Genomic DNA, 16,380 nt, shown 5'->3' with positions numbered 1-16,380 from the left:
GAATAAATTAATGATTTTTTGTCTGCCTTTGAACCAAATACACAAAAATAGTAAAGACAAGCAAATATTCCTTTTAATAGCGTTCGCAAAGAATAATGTACTTAACTGTCATTGTTTATGGTATAATACCATTTCCTGCTTCACAAATCTGTAATAAACTGTTGGGAAAAAACAAAAGAATAAAAGCCAGTGGAGGACCACTAACAGGCAAGTCAACTGAAATGTGAACTTTTCTGGCCCTAAAGCCTTTACCAAAATATTTCACTTTAAAAAATATTCATGAATACATGTTTGCTTCAAAATTAAACTATATGTATAGATTTATTTAAACAATCATACTTTCTTGAGTGATACATTATTTAACATATTTTATTTCAACTGACAAAGATAGTAAGCACCAAAAAAAGCACCTGTTCCTCCAGTCATCTATAGAGGGTGAGGGTAGTATTTTAAGGTCAAAATATGCCCCCCCCCCCGCGCCATTTAAACAACAAAAATGTAAATAAAGCCATCAGATACTTAATTAGATGGATAAATATTATAAATTATATCCTAACTTTCCCTCAGGGCTATGTCACTGGTGTTATTGTATTGGAAAAAGGTCATTTATTTTGAAAGTGAATTATGCTGAGGATATCACTTGACTTCCTGTGCCTCTTTCTTGATGATCTATGTAAAAATTAAAATTAAAAGGCTTAGTCCACTGACCCTTCAGTTTTTCAGAAATTGTTCACAGTTATCTCTTGATTTCAGATGGAGCTTTTGGATGGCATCACAGGTGTTACACACTTTTTTTTGTCAGGAAATTATTAAAAGATAGATTGCAAACAGGTTCAATATCCTAATTTCCTATTAGAATTTCAAGGACTGTCTCCAAATGTTTTCATGATCATTTCTTGAATATTTTCATTTTGGTAGTAAATTTATGGTTGCTGTGATGAACCGTTTTCATTAGTTAACACCTTAAAGGAAGATTAATCAAACACAATCTCCTGTTTTACTTTCATTCCCAATATTCCTGTGGCTCTGCTCTGTAGTCATGACTACATGTGCTAAAGAGATAGCGATATAATCTTTCATAAAAACTCTTTGGTATTACCAAAAGGGTAAGGTACACCAGTGGAAAAAATATGCTGTCTGCTATCTTTAGGTAAATGCCTGAAAGATTTCTTTTAATCATCAAGCTTAATTTATACAAATTAATATTGCCAGCAAGTTATTTAATAATGCCGAATAAGTTAAAGTGTTAGAACTTTACATCATTATTATTTTTTTTTTTTGGTCACATTTTGCAACCCTAAAAGTGTACGTTTCTGTCAAATGACTTAGACAATGTCATGAGGCAGCATTTCTTTTTAGAACACAATTTCCAATAACCAGGCTCCTGATCAGGATCAACCTATCGATTAAAAACTGACGGTATGTGGAATTTATTTAGCTATAAAAGTGGCTGACAGACAAGTAAAGTCATTGTCAACAAAAAAACTAGTAAAATATAAGTCCATGCTGCAATCTAAAAGGTTAATACTTTCAGTTTGTTAAAAAAAATGGATGTAGAGACGGGCTTCATTGTCATTATTATTATTTATTTAGCCTATTGTAAAAATAAGAAACGTGTTGGAAGTTACGAATGAAGTTAAAAGAGGGCGTGTCTGAGAACTGTGCTTGATTTATTTTAGGTCGTATTTCCAACACCCACATCCAGGTTAAGGGCTCTTGAAAACATGCTGTTGCGCTTCCACCTGTAGATGGCGCCAACTTTTCAAGCAGATATAGAACCCAAAGTTAAGCGTAGAAGAAGAAGAAAACCACGAAGAAGAAGTCGAGGCGGACCTGCCCGCCAATTTTGAGGGATGTAAACATTGTCGCGACTGTTCCTCTCCGTGTCATGAACAAGATTAATTTTTCCTGATTCCAGCGAGCAATATTTGTCTACAATGACTTTAGATGGACGAGGTAGGATACCAAACATGTATTCTTTCGTTTATTAAAACCAGTGTAATGGGTAAAGGCCACTGACCTACAAACTTGTCGCGATCGTTCAGTTTTGCGGTAACGTTAGCAACCGTATTAGAAATAGTCAACGTGAAAAGCTAACACACTAAAGTTAATATCCTATTATTTAGCCATTTTTTTCTACACTGGTGCATGTGTTCAGACTTTTCTAATTAACAGTATTTAACTCAAAGTTTCCTAAATGATGTGGGCCATGTCATAATTTTGTCAACAGGAGCTGGCGATTCAACCCAGCTTGCTGCCAGGTAAGCCAATGTTTCCACAACTTCATGAGATATATAGGTGGTTTATATATATATATATATATATATATATATATATATATATATATATATAACATTCGTGCATCACTTGTTATCGCACTCTAAAGAACACATAAATTAGTTGTTAATTTATGTTTTATAGTTAACGCCACAAATTTGTAGCAAACTATCCATGCATGCCCTTTTGCCTTCCAAGATGATTGTGAGTTTCAGAAGCAAACTGGTGTTTTAACTAAGAACAATTTGCAATTACAAAAATACAGTAAAAGTGATAATCTCCATGTCTGTCAAACTGTAAAGACAGCTGGAATAATAAACACTTACCTACGTGTTTCAAGCATTTAAACAGTGTTACTCAATCCTGCTCGACCAAAGAGCCAAAGAAAACCTTTGCAAGAGCCACAATCCACACCTGAGGGTATGAATGCAATAATTACTCAACTATATTAATCAGAGCATGCACATCATTTTTGTAATTTGTCTTTATCTATAGTCAATAAAGATCTTAATTTGGGCTGAAGAGATAGTTTAACAGTTTGTAGTTTCACATTTTGTCCCCATTGTCAGCTCAATCAGATACTCACCAGCTCAGTCAGATGTTTGTCAACTCTGTCAGAAGATTTAAGTTTTGCACAATAAGCATTAACATCTGTTCATGTTATTCTGCTTATTAAATAAAATAGCTAATCCAAGTAAGATAATAACTTATTTATTTTATAAAGATTAGTTTGATATAGTTAATATGAAAGATAAAGAAATGCAGGGATAAGATACTTAAAATGAGTGAAAAAAAAGTTAAAATAATGCATTTATCACCAAATATCATCACTGAGCAACAGTATAATTTGACATTCATCTCAAATTTATAAAGTTAAAATTTAGATACATTTTAGTGTGTCTGATGGAGTTGACAAAAATCAAGGTATGACAGGCAAATATGTCTTATTTTGGAAAAATGTTCAATTAAGCATCTATTCCTACACAACTGTGAGCTAGAACCTCAACTTTCACAAATCTTCACTTCAAATTATTGAAATAAAAAAAAATTCTAAAGAAAAACTAGTGACTGTCTTGTATGCTCATTTGGCACACGTCTGATGGAAATATACAGACAAAAAAGGTCGACAATGAATTTTGACATTTCGAACCTACTGTGTAAATGTTGGAAAACATGTCTGAGGTCAAAATTTCCCTTTTTAAATTTTTTTGGGGGGAATTATTTTTCTAAGTAAGACTTAAAAGAGCCACAGATGGCTCAAGAGCATCTGTTATTTAGTAAAGTCCAATTTTTGTTTCTGTTCCAACAGCGGTGACAGCGATTCAATCAAAGTTTTTGTGCGAGTGCGGCCTCTGACTCAGGGCACTGGGCTGACCACAGATGGAGATCAGAGTTTGTGTCTTACAGTCACTTCTCCAAACACCATACGTCTGTTATCAAAACCAGAGCCACGAACTTTCACCTATGATCATGTTGCTGACATGGACACATCTCAGGTTTGAGGCACTCTGTAATTGTGTAACAAATTGTAACGGCAAGAGTAAAACTAGTTTTAATAGCAAAACCTTAGTGTACTTGTGGGGGATAAAGCCTGCTTCTGATTGTTGTTCAACCCTCGTCCCCAGGACTCTGTGTTTTCAAGTGTGGCTAAGAACATTGTTGAATCTTGCATGAATGGATACAATGGAACAATATTTGCTTAGTAAGTGGATTTAAAGTTTTTTGTACTGTATGAATTTTAAAATATTGTATGACACTATGAACCTGTGTTATGTAGCATGTGCAGCACCCAGTCCATTCCTCATCAGATTTCTCTCTTGCTTTTTCAGTGGACAAACAGGTTCAGGGAAAACATTCACCATGCTTGGTGAGATTTAAATGCATTAATTACACTGTATACTACCAATAACACAATTAAAGTGATTCTACACAGATTTGTTCTGATTTCTCTTTTGCTCAAGGGCCATCTGAGTTGGATAACTTCACAGATGAACTCAGAGGAGTTATTCCTCGAAGTTTTGAATATCTGTTTTTTCTCATCAACAGAGAAGTGGAGAAGGTGAGCTTTTTTGTCTCATCACTTTAAAAATTTTATAACCCACAGGTTTTTTACTGTTTTCTAACTAATTTGTTTCTCTGTTTTTTCTTTTTCTTTTAAGTCTTCCCAGTCTAAGAGTTTCCTTTGCAAATGTTCATTTATCGAGATATACAATGAACAAATTTACGACCTTCTGGACACAGCTTCAGCGAGCCTTTTCCTCCGGGAGAACATAAAGAAAGGGGTGTTTGTTGAGGGTGCTGTGGAAAAGTTTGTCAACTCAGCTGCTGAAGCTTACCAGGTATTAAGGTCTGCCTTTTTGTGGCACATTTAAGGTTATTGTGTTTACTGTGGTACATGCATATCTGACTGGTTAGAGGGAGGCTGGATCTCTATGTCCTGGAAGGAAAAGGAAGGTGCTATGTGAAGAAATACATTCATAGTTCTGCACTAAATGATTGTTCGGAATACCTTTAGGTGTTGTCTATGGGCTGGCGTAATCGACGAGTAGCCTCCACCTCTATGAACCGCGAGTCCTCCAGGTCCCACGCAGTGTTCACCATGACTCTGGAGTCCAAAGAGTCCATCAATGAAGTGGTGAACATCCGAATGTCTCAGCTGAACCTGGTTGATCTGGCGGGGTCTGAGAGGCAGAAAGACACTCACACAGAGGGCTCTAGACTCAAGGTGAAGCATCAGTCAGGAATTTAGCTGCATCTGAGGTACTGCTATCAATATTTTGCCTTTTTTAAAGAAAGTTTTCTGAAATGATCCTCCTGCAGGAGGCCAGCAGTATCAATCGCTCCCTCATGTGCCTGGGTCAGGTGATCATGGCACTGGTTGACGTGTCCAATGGGAAGAACCGCCACATCTGCTACAGAGACTCTAAACTCACCTTCCTGCTAAGGGTACGTCACTTTTATTTAAAATGTGACTGCACCCTTTCATTTAAATATTTTTCAACGGGACAAACTTGATATTTTTTTTCCACATCAGGACTCTCTTGGAGGAAATGCAAAGACTTACATCATTGCCAATGTTCATCCCGGTTCAAAGTGTTTTGGAGAAACGTTGTCTACCTTGCAATTTGCTCAGAGAGCAAAGCTGATCAAGAATAAGGTATGGGCCATCAAACAGCTTTATATTGTTTGTGTAAACCTTTATTCTAGTGCTAGATCCTTTTGAAATCTCAATCTTGATTATTTATTGTGTTTGTCAGGCCATTATCAACGAAGACACACAGGGAAATGTGAGACAACTACAAGCTGAGGTTAAGAAGCTGAAGGAACAGCTTGCGCAAGCGCTGGCATCTCAGGGAGTAGGCAATGGGAGAGATTTGGCACCTGGAGGACCTGAACTCCCTATGGGTAACTATGCACAGATCAGCCATCCGTTTTCAAACCATGAAACCCTCACAGTGACTTCTAGTTTAAATTATTGGAAAACCTTCATATTTCACTACAGCAGTATAGCAATTTAAGTACTTTTGGCAAATGTTTTAAAGAATCATTTCTGGTGTGTTGCAAATACTCAAATCAGATTTCCTCATCAGGTCCATCCACAGGAATTCAACATGATATTGCATACAAAGCAAAGTTTATCGCAGCTGTTCGCCTGTGGAAGAAAAGAGAAGAAGAGAAGAGGGTATGAGATTTTTCTCCACATAATTTTTTTCAAATTCATGCTGATATGAGAAAATAATGTTTCAGGGAAACTAACAGTGTTATTTGGTTATACTCAGATGCTGACTGAAAAGGTAGCTCGGCTTGAGGAGGCGTGGACCCAAAAAGACAAGTTTATCCATTCCAGCCGAATGATCGTCAGGTTTCGAGAAGAACACATCTCTCGCCTGGAGAAAAGACTTAAGTCAGAACAAAGTTCACTGACAGACAAAGAGTCCCAGGCTCTGATTGACCAGCTGAAAGAAGAGATCAAGATCTTGAGGGATCAGGTGCAAAATTGATTATTATTTGATGCTGCAACTGCTGATGACTGTGTATGTCAATGCAACTATATGTAATATGCAAATAGCCCTCCTTATCGTTCAACATACTGTATGTTTTCTTGCTCTTAAGTTGGTCGTATGTTCCTAATTACATAAGTTATTCCCAATTATTCTAAATTCTAGATGTTCCCAATCATTCAATCATAAAGGGCAGCTGGGTTGAATTAGATCCTCTGTAATAGCTACCTTTCTTTAAAGGATCACAGTAAATCCAAAATGTTGTACATAATCAACACTTTTGCTGAGAAAAACTCTTGCACTTGTAGGTTGATCATCATCCAAAAATGACTCGATACGCTGCTGAGAACTTCGGTCTCAGAGAGGAGAACCGTCAGCTTCGTTCTCTTGAATCAGTGGTGAAAGCTGAAGAGGCTGTGGGCCATATTACAGCTGAAATGGAAGAGCTCTTCCAGAAGGCCACGGAAACGGAGGGAAACACAGAGAGTAAGATTATTAATCAGTGTTAAAGGAAAAAAGGTCAAGCTGATGTGATATATATCTAATCTCTCTTCACATAATTTAACTGATGTTTCTCTACCTGGCTCCAGAAGCCTCTTCTACATCTGTGGCTGCAGACGCTGCTTCAGCTGCTGCTGCTGCTGCTGCTGAGAAGCTGAAGGCCCAGCTGCTTCAGAAACAGTCCGACCTCACAGCTGTTCTGAACGCCTTTGAGGAGTACAAAGAAGTTACCAAGTAAGAGAGTTTTATCGATAATAAAGGCTTCTAAACAAAATTCCAAGGTCATCGTAATAGAAAAGCTGGGCAGAGGTTTAGGAACAAGCACCTTTAAAAAATAAAATGTATGGCATCACATCATAACATCAAGACATAATCAATAAAAGCTGCTGTTTGAAAAGTAAAATTAATGCAGATGAATGTGAACATTTGATCTAGAAAGCTTTATATTTATTTCAGAAAAAGCCTGTCTTCTTGTTATTTATGTCTTCTTTGTTTGTTTGTGTTCTAGGAAACAGTTGTCTCAGCTGGAGTCTGAGAAGAGATACCTTGAGAAGTCTAACAGGCATTTGGAAAACATTTTGGAAGCCACGAATGCTTACCAAAAAAAGGAAGTCACTGAGCTGAACAGAATTCATGTTGAAACTATTAAGGTGAGCAGAGATTTGGATTCAAATCTCTATCTCTTTATTACAAATAGATTTCCTGCCTTGCAGATTCACTTAAGAATCGTAATGAGAAATGATTCTCTTTTCTGTACAATAAATATCTCTTACTTCAGATTCTGACGACCCCCACCAAAGCATACAACTTGCGGTCCCGTGTTGTGCCTCTCTCCAGCCCAGAACATCTGAATGGAATGGATGATGGTGGAGATGACATCTGGTTGGAGCAGCCTCCTTCAGATATGACAGAGATGGCTTTGACCAAGGAACTGCGCCAAGTACAGGTACAGCAAATCACAATCCCGTTACACTCATTCACAAAGAGATATTTAGTACTTCCTTACTGTTATTTTTTCTCATCAGGAGCAGACTAGCCGTGTGCAGTCTCAGTTGAATGAGGAGGAGATGAAGAACAGCAAACTACTGCAGCAAATTGCAAAACTTGAGGAGCAGATCGCTATGATGTCACAAGAGTCCAACCACAAAGATGAGGTACAACGTCCAAAATGTGATTTTCTTTAATAACCCGGTACTTTTGACTCAATTATTTGTTTTCCTAATTATTTATTGTTATTGATTCAGCTTCTTTCTACTGAGCGAGCTAACAAGGAAAGAGATCAGCTCAACATGCAAGAAACCGTCAATGAGCTGCAGCAGAGCCTTCAGACTGAGAAGCAGGCTGCAGATGGTAGGCTTCTGATGTTTTTTCTTTTGCTGTAATCATGTGGGTAGAGTCTGGTGTCTCTCAAATGGAAGTTTGGGGTTCAATTCCCATGTCCTGTGGCCTAATGTTGATGCCTCTTGGCAAAACACTTGATGCCAAATTGTTCCCACTGCTGCATCAGTGGCATGTGAATGCCTTTATATACTGTATGTGTAGATTAGTTAATATTGACGGCCTCTTAAGATGGCAGCTTCTGCCATCATAGTATGAGTGTGACCTGCGGTGTAAGGAGTGCTTTGAGTTGTCACATGTCTAGAAAAGCACCAAACAAGCTCAAGTCTATTTACTACTTCCTATTGTAGCCTTGGTCTTTTTTGTGGCTATGTATGAAGATCAGTTATGAAAAACTTGAGAGTCAAATATAGAAAAAAATGTGTAACTGGGTTTAATCTAAATCGTTTCCTCTCCTATGTTTGATTTTAGATGCTTTTGAAATCTTTTTAGGTATTTGAAAGCAGATTAAAAACTGCATCTGCATTCTTGTAAGGAGATAAAAGAGGGACATTGTACATCAAACCATAATTTTTTCCTCATACCCAAGAGAGAAGATGATTTATTTCAAATATTGAAATTGGATCTCCAGGATATTTTTCCTTGCATGCTTCTCAGGGCCTCCAAAAGAGACCCAAAGTACCAAATCTTTCCTTTTCTTTTCTTCAAGTCCTGAGGAGTGAGATCCGTGATCTGCGCCTGGTGCTGCAGTCGTCCGATAAGGAGCTGGCCCTCATAAAGGAGGAGCTCAGAGATGTTCAGAGTGAACAGCAGAGAGAGACAAGCCAGCTCTCCAACAGTCTCATCAGCACCCAGCTCCAGCTTGACAAAGTCCAGTAAGCAGTAGTCTTGCAAACCAGCATTATTACTCTATATTTGTTTATGTGTTCACTGTTCCTCGTGTTCATCCCAGGCTGGAGTGGGAGCAGCTTCTGGAGCAGCATCGGACTCTGCAGGATTCATTTGATCAGCTGCAGGCTGAGGCCAAGTTTGATGCTGATCAGGCAAGACAGCAGCTGCAGGACAGGCAACAGGAGATCGACAAACTGAACTCACAGCTCACAGTGAGTGGTTTCATCTAGCTTAGCATCGCTTTTATTTTCTCATAAATTTTGTCTGTGATGATTTCTTAACTGTTTATATTTTCTCTTCTTTGTTAAGGATTTAAATAATTCTCTACAAACGGAGCTGCAGCGATCAAACACCCTGATCTCCCAGTTGAAAGAAAACAAAGAAACTACATCCAAGTGAGTTTTTGCCACACCGTGACTTCTGTACGCATGTCCATTTCAAATGGCTTTTCCAAGTATCAACTTTTAGAATAACTACATCAATGCTGATGACCTCTGTGTGCCTTCAGAGAACTTATTGAAACTGTGGAGCAGAATGCCCAGCTGAGAACACAGCTCTCAGACCTGACAGCACAAAACAAAGAACAGGTCAGTCCTAAGAACAGTGTTCATGCTTGAGAAGAATTACCATTTTGAGTAACAGCAAACACAGTTCAGCTGATTAACCTTTTGTTTTGGTTTTACAGGCATCCAAAGTTGTCGATCTTGAGCAAAATCTGAACTCCTCCAATGAAACGATAAAAAGCTTGGAGCAGGAGATCAAACAGGGCAAAGTAAGCCAGTGTTTATCACTCCCCTTTCATATCCGTTCAAATGTAATTGCCCCGCTGATTACCCCGCCGGTTCTTGCCTGTGCATCTTTGACAGGATGTTGTGTTAGATCTGATGAACCAAACCAGAGACCTCCGCTGTGAGCAGAGCCAGAAGGATCAGTGCATTACACAACTGTCTGAAGACATCAAAGACATCACAGTAATTCACCCCATCTGCTATTTTACCTTGTTTATGTGCTGAATTTATTTCACTGCAGCGGTGATCTATTCCTTTTTGTCCTTCACTTCATATTATTCAAATCTTGAAATCAGTCAGAGCATGTTTATAGTAATAATGACATTGCTCCTCCAGGCCAAGTGCAGTGCTTCCTGCCTCGAAAGGGACGATATTAAGGAACAAAACTCAAAGATGCAGACAGAAATAAGCAACCTGAAAGAAACTTTGGAAAGATGTGAGGCGTCAAACAAAATAGAGGTGCATTTCTATTGAACACCTTGTTTAATTCATTTGAATAGACAATATGCACAATCTGGCTTAAGTTTGTAATAAATGTAATGTGTCCTCAGGTGGAGGTGCTGCAGGAGGAGGTTGTTTATGCCACTGAGGAGGTCGAGAGACTTGCAAAGGTTTTGGATGAGCAGAGCAGCCTCCTTCAAGCAGCTCAAGAGCAAATATCCCAGAAGGACACCCTGATACAGAATCTACAGCAGAAGGTGAAATTTTCTTAATCATCTGGGGCAAAGAAATTACTAATAAGGTCTTAAAAAGATATCACAGGGTTTGGATGGGGGCTTGAAATCCTTGGCAATGCTTGAATTCTGATTCAAAGGCTTGACAAGTGCTTTGATTTTAAATCAAGTGCTTTAAAATATAATTTTTAGCCCCTCATGATAAAAAAATACCTTTCCAACTAAGCAGTTCACTTATTAGAAAGAGAAATAAAGCAAGTCAGAGGATTTTTCCAAAGTTATGGTAACATAAGTGATGTAGGAAAATAGTTTCTCTTTGGAAGAATATTTTCCACAATTCACCACGTCCACATTTTCATACTGAGGAGCAACTGTGGTTCAGTTGGTTAACTTGCAGCCAAAAGGCTGGATTACAGGGGATCGAATCACTTGAGAAATACTTTAAAACTGACATTTTCATAAGGGAGACAAAAATATCATCCTCATCTGTATATGTATTCATATTAGTACATCATCTGTCACAGCTGTAAGGTATCTAAAAAGCTAGGAATTGTTTTAAAGTACTTGACTTTGACTTTGGAAAAGATGTATGAACCTTGTTATCAGAAATGTTAACGGTCATAACTACCTTTGTACCAGGTGCAACAGCAGCAAGACGCTGTGGAAAGAACAATCCGAAATGGAAGTTTCAAACCTCATGTCGAGCTGATGGTAACGCCTAAATCATTACCCCGGGTAAGACTTGTCTTCTCTCAGTATGTTTCGGTTATAATGGCTTTCATATGTAGTCCAAAGGGCAACATGTGCTAATCTTTGTCTGAATTTCTCTTCTCCCAAGACTCCATGCACTCCGTTAAGCTTCAACAGAGACCTTACTCAGGTCCTGGAGAGCCAGGAGAGGGAGTTGGAGAACCGACGCTCCTCCATGATGACCATGGAGGTTCTTTTAACAGAGCTGAATGCTGAGAGGACAGCGAAAAATGAGGAGATTCAAAGGCTTAAGGTATTTGTCTTTTCGTGAGATAAATCAGTTGTAAACCATTTATTAAAGTTTTTCAATATAGGTTTGCCTAGTCTGGCTTTACTCTTTTCTACTTTTCACATCAATTTCAGTTTGAATTGGGTTTTAATGTTCATGTTTTAAATTGAAACTGTGTTTTCATTAAACGCAGATGCAGCTGACAGAGAAAGAAATGGTCCGAATGGAGATCCAGGGGTTGCTCGACCAGTTCTATACACAACAGAGCCAGAATGAAAAAAATAACAGGTTGGGTTTTTATCACTCAGATCAACCTAACATATAGATTGTTATTGACAATTAAAATAAATGATTTCTTTTCTTTTTTTAAGTGATGAGTTGAATAAAGCCATCAAGCAGTCCATACAGAAAGAGCTGCATGAGGAGAGAGCAGAGAAGGTTTGTTTTTTTATAAATCTGCTTTTCTTCTCTGTTAAAAGCCTTTTTACTCACCATTCTTTCACTTTTGACAGAGCAAACTGGAGCAGAAGTTGTCTGATACTTTGAAGAAGTAAGAACATGTTTTGTTACTGTTATTATTCTGACTACGTCAGTGCTTGATATTTGACAGCTTCTGTCTGTTTGAGTAGACTGCAGGCATCTGAGTCCATGTTTGCCCGGTCTCAAACCTGCGTCCAGGACCTGACCGCTGAGCTGAGGAACCGCTGTATTGAGCTGAGAGAGCTGAGCCACAGAGTACACGATGAGGAGAAACTACTTCAGGTCAGAGTTTAAGATGTTATACTGCACTCCTGGCGGCAAAGTCAGCAGCCAAGATTCCTAATAACATGTTTACTTGTGTTGATAACATGTTTAACCAATTACAGTCTATATTTTGTACTTTGATAGTCTACTGTCGTCCCTGCTTTGTGAAATGTCTTGCTTGGTTAAATCAGTAAAAGGTGTTTAGTTTATTATTAGAAAACTGGAGACAAACACGCACATCTTAAATGTTTTGGTATTTAAATATACTGTAGATATTTGGTTCAACTATTGAAAATGTTGTCCTCTACTTTCTTTCCAATGTAAAACTGTATTTAGCTGCAGCCCTAATATATCTTTTTCTGTATATTAGGAGAACGAGGTTCTCCGTAAGCAGAATTTGCAGCTGTCAGAGGAAAATGGAAAACTCGTGGGCCATAAAAACCACAAACAGAGGATTGAATATCTGGTAAAGCTGAAAAAAGAAAACACCAAACTTCAAGAGGTAAACATTTTTGTTAATCATAAGAGACTTCTTCCCTTGTTGGGTTAAAAGAAATAAATAATTTTAATAACAATTTTGTTTTCAAGGAAAATGAGAAGCTCAGAACTGAGATTGGCTTAATGCGAGACAACACAGGATGCTTGGAGATGACATAACGCCTCCTTTTTTAAATGTTTGAAGGGGAAGATCGCCATCCTTATTCAAGTCAGTGGAATACTCGAATACAAGTTCCACTTTTTAAAAAGACGGTGGGATTCAGATTTTTACCTTTTTTTTATTATTATTCAGGGAACTTAATGTTTTATGAATTATACCTCTCATTAAGTTTTTTTTCTGGACAAATACTGTTAAATACTTTTGTACTGATTCCTGTTACCAGCAACATTGAATAACCAATAACAACATTGTTCTAGTCTAGCTACATCTTCACTTATGAACCTCAAGGAAATTTACGGCAATGCTGAAATACACCTTTAATGTGAATTATGTGTTTTTCTTCATAATTTTGGTGCTTGTCTTGTGCATGCCTGGGCTGTTTTCTTGGTAGCTAGTTTGTTGAACATGTCTAATCATTCTGAGGTATGTGGCTAGTGTTGTTCTTTTCATAGAGATCATTTCTTTTTTTTTAAATACTGTAATTAAAAAAATGTTTTTCTTTTCTACCAACCATATGTTTTGATGTCTTATTACAAAGTCCTGCAGATAAATATTTAATTGATCTGGAGCGTTTTATAGTATGACTACTACTGCTAGTAGTACTTATGATAATAATGACAATAATAACAATTATTATTATGCTTACAATAATAACAACATTTATTTCTGAAGCACTTTTTTACAGTGGCTGGGAAGTCTTTCTGTTGCAGCTTAATGTTAAAAGCGTTTTGAATATGCATTTGTATGAGACTTCCGGGCCACTGTACATTTTTTATTTTTATCATAAAAAATCAAAATTGAACTTTTGTGCTTTTGATTTTCAACATGCACTACTTATTACATTTTATTGTATATCATACATCAACTGCTTAAAATCAGCTAACAAATCTGAACAATAGACAGGGTTCCCATGGATCCTTGAAAAGTCTTAAGGTCTTAAATTGAACTTTTGAAATTGAAGGCCATAAAACGTCTTTAAAGTTCTTATTTTTAGAAGGCATTGACTAAGATGTGCCCTTATCCAGTCTTCCTTTTCAAGTTAAATTAATTCAATTTCAATCATTCTTTAAGTATTTTTGTCCATTTTACAGTTAGTGGTATTTACAACTGTGCTGCCTGTACATAGCCTGAGTGTGTCAGCCCCAACCCTCGATTTTCCATGAAGTGATGGACACTCAGAATTTCGAGGGCCTGGACCCCCGAAGCCTTTTTATTTTATATTAATTACTATTGTTAAATTGTCCTCGTACTCTTATGAAAAATACTAGTCCAGTTTTTTAATCTCTAAGTTTCCTACTATAAATGTAGACGGCTCAACCTTATTTTGACAGCCCTTCCTTCACAGAAAGGCTAATTGAACAGCTGAGAATCAGTTTAGCAAAACGGCTTAAATGTGTTATGTTCATTATTATACAGTATATGAATAGAATAGAGGCACTGAATATGCCAGAAATAATCAAAGTTGGGCGTTTAGGACCAAAAAGGTCTTTGTCATATATACCATTTGACATTATAATAATATTGCTATATATCAGATAATCCAGCCCTGATCTTTTGTACCAAGAAATTGTTTTGCCGTGCAACAAGTGGTAGTTATTTTCTCAGTTGAGGTCTTAAATTTGATTTTTAAAAGTATGAAGGAACCCTGATTTACATCGTGCAACCTCAAATGAGGTAGACTGTACTTCCTTCCACTTCTACCTGCTCCACCATATAATTACACAAAATAAAATATTAGATAACCCAAAGTCCACCGAGCTACTGCCTCAATATCTTTGGAAAAATATTTGAATGTGCACCATTCTGTAAATGGACAGGTTTGCGTTTTCACTTCCCACCACCAGAGGGCGAAGTATACACTGTTCTCCACGTGCTGCACGCGCTTCCATCACTCTGCCTTCAGGTGTGAAACAAAAAAATAAGACTGAAATGCAAAAATCTTGAGAAAAGGCAAAATGAAGAAAGTGTTTACCGCAGAGGAAATTTCTGGCTGGTTTACCTCCGGGGCGAAGTTTACCAACATCAAGCTGACAGAAGAAGTTATTGAAAAGAAGTTAGATGAACCTGCGTCGAAAGAAACCAGGTGAGTTAAAAGTTACATGAGCGGTTGCTAGCTTAATGTTGGTGCCGGTGCGCTAGCCTGCTGGCATCTTTGAATCCCTCCATTTGTCAAAGGCAGGTGGAGACAGTGAAATTGCAGACTTAAGGTGTTGTGCCGACATTAAACAGAATAAAGTGTTCGCCAGTCAACTAAGTAATTGGGTGTATTAACTGTACCATTGACGCTCCTAGTATTTTATCCTGTTAATTTAGGCGGCTGGGTCATTCTGCAGAAATGTGCGTTTTTCCCTCTGCAGCCTTTACTTAGCATTTTGAGGCTAACGTGTATTTTTTTCTGCCATTCAAAAGAATATAAGTACATATGAAAGAGAAAGAAACACAACCAATAATGAATGCAGAGCAGAATTAGGTCAATTTCCACTTTTAATCCCCATCCAAAAAAGAGCCATCAAATTTTACAAACACTTAAAAACTAGTGACCCCAGCTCCTGCCATCACAGAGCTCCACTTTACTACGAGGAGACCCTGGAGAAGAGCCCCCTTCAGCCAGCTGATCCTTAGACTCAGCTCACCTTACAGTACCAGGCCTCGGGACATCCCTGACACCACCCCAACTATTTAGATTATAGAGAGAAAAAAAGAAAACATTAAATATTGGACATGCACAGCAAGAAATCAAAGTAAACTCCAGTGTTGTTTGGCTCTAAACAGATGGTACACTGTAGCAGATCATATAAGCACAGTGACTAATGAGAAACTGAGGAAAACATTGACCACTGACTGAGTGATCACTGTCTGAACATAGAGACAGGTACACAGACACACCTTGCTACCTAAAGAGTACAGTCTGTGTCAGTTCTGTTCACAGAACCAGGTAGAAACAGAAACAGACTTCCTGCTGCACTGCAATAAATATGAACACATCAGCAAAGAATTCATTAATTAAATCAAACAAAGGGTTCCTCACTTTGATTTATCAAAGGATGAAATCAAACATACATTTTAGGAGAACAAAGAATCGCTGCTGCTAAACACAGGTACATCTCAAAAAATTAGAATATCATGAAAAAGTCCAAAATTTTTGTCACTCATGTCAGAAAGGGAACCCCATATATTATATAGACTCATTACACATAGAGTAAAATATCTCAAGCCTTTATTTCTTGAAATGTTTATGATTATGGCTTACAGATAATGCAAATCCAAAATTCAGTGTCTCAGAAAATTAGAATTTTGTGAAAAAGTTCAATATTGGAAAGTCATGGTGTCACACCCTAATCAGCTAATTAACTCAAAACACCTGCAAAGGTTTCCTGAGCCTTTAAATGGCCTCTCAGTCTGGGTCAGTAGGCTACACAATCAGGGGAAAGACTGCAGACTTGACAGATGTCCAGAAGACAGTCATTGACACCCTCCACAAGGAGGGTAAGCCACCAAAGGTCATTGCTAAAGAAGCTGGTTGTTCACA

General features: G+C 37.7%; 2 protein-coding genes across 2 annotated transcripts in view; both read left to right on the top strand.

The window, feature by feature from the left end:
• The first annotated feature begins 1,838 nt into the window (after nucleotides 1–1,838).
• On the top strand, nucleotides 1,839–13,362 carry kif15 (kinesin family member 15). The gene is made up of 35 exons (XM_041812077.1): nucleotides 1,839–1,956; nucleotides 2,231–2,261; nucleotides 3,587–3,773; nucleotides 3,903–3,979; nucleotides 4,107–4,144; nucleotides 4,239–4,336; nucleotides 4,437–4,616; nucleotides 4,793–5,002; nucleotides 5,098–5,223; nucleotides 5,312–5,434; nucleotides 5,535–5,682; nucleotides 5,868–5,959; nucleotides 6,057–6,266; nucleotides 6,587–6,764; nucleotides 6,869–7,013; nucleotides 7,288–7,429; nucleotides 7,558–7,725; nucleotides 7,805–7,933; nucleotides 8,024–8,129; nucleotides 8,827–8,992; nucleotides 9,070–9,220; nucleotides 9,318–9,403; nucleotides 9,517–9,595; nucleotides 9,694–9,780; nucleotides 9,875–9,979; nucleotides 10,133–10,255; nucleotides 10,348–10,494; nucleotides 11,110–11,205; nucleotides 11,309–11,473; nucleotides 11,643–11,737; nucleotides 11,821–11,887; nucleotides 11,962–11,999; nucleotides 12,079–12,211; nucleotides 12,564–12,695; nucleotides 12,782–13,362. Exons 1-35 carry the CDS (start codon nucleotides 1,938–1,940, stop codon nucleotides 12,848–12,850), a joined length of 4,146 nt encoding a protein of 1,381 aa, XP_041668011.1. The 5' UTR covers nucleotides 1,839–1,937; the 3' UTR covers nucleotides 12,851–13,362.
• Nucleotides 13,363–14,723: 1,361 nt separating this feature from the next.
• The window catches only part of tdrd9 (tudor domain containing 9), a 28,999-nt gene continuing 27,342 nt past the window's right edge, over nucleotides 14,724–16,380 (top strand). Inside the window, exon 1 of the mRNA XM_041813452.1 lies at nucleotides 14,724–14,934. Coding sequence (XP_041669386.1) covers nucleotides 14,807–14,934 — 128 coding nt within the window. The 5' untranslated portion in view covers nucleotides 14,724–14,806. The remainder of the gene's footprint in view (nucleotides 14,935–16,380) is intronic.

This window comes from Cheilinus undulatus, linkage group 18, assembly GCF_018320785.1.
Source record: "Cheilinus undulatus linkage group 18, ASM1832078v1, whole genome shotgun sequence".
NCBI classification, from domain to species: Eukaryota; Metazoa; Chordata; class Actinopteri; order Labriformes; family Labridae; genus Cheilinus; species Cheilinus undulatus.
This window is presented reverse-complemented; position numbering and strand designations above follow the sequence as displayed.

What these genes read in the sequence shown, in the direction of transcription:
- kif15 (XM_041812077.1), top strand. An exon ending in CAGAGGGCTCTAGACTCAAG is followed by an intron (nt 5,003 to 5,097) that starts GTGAAGCATCAG and finishes ATCCTCCTGCAG; the next exon opens with GAGGCCAGCAGTATCAATCG. An exon ending in AACGGAGGGAAACACAGAGA is followed by an intron (nt 6,765 to 6,868) that starts GTAAGATTATTA and finishes ACCTGGCTCCAG; the next exon opens with AAGCCTCTTCTACATCTGTG.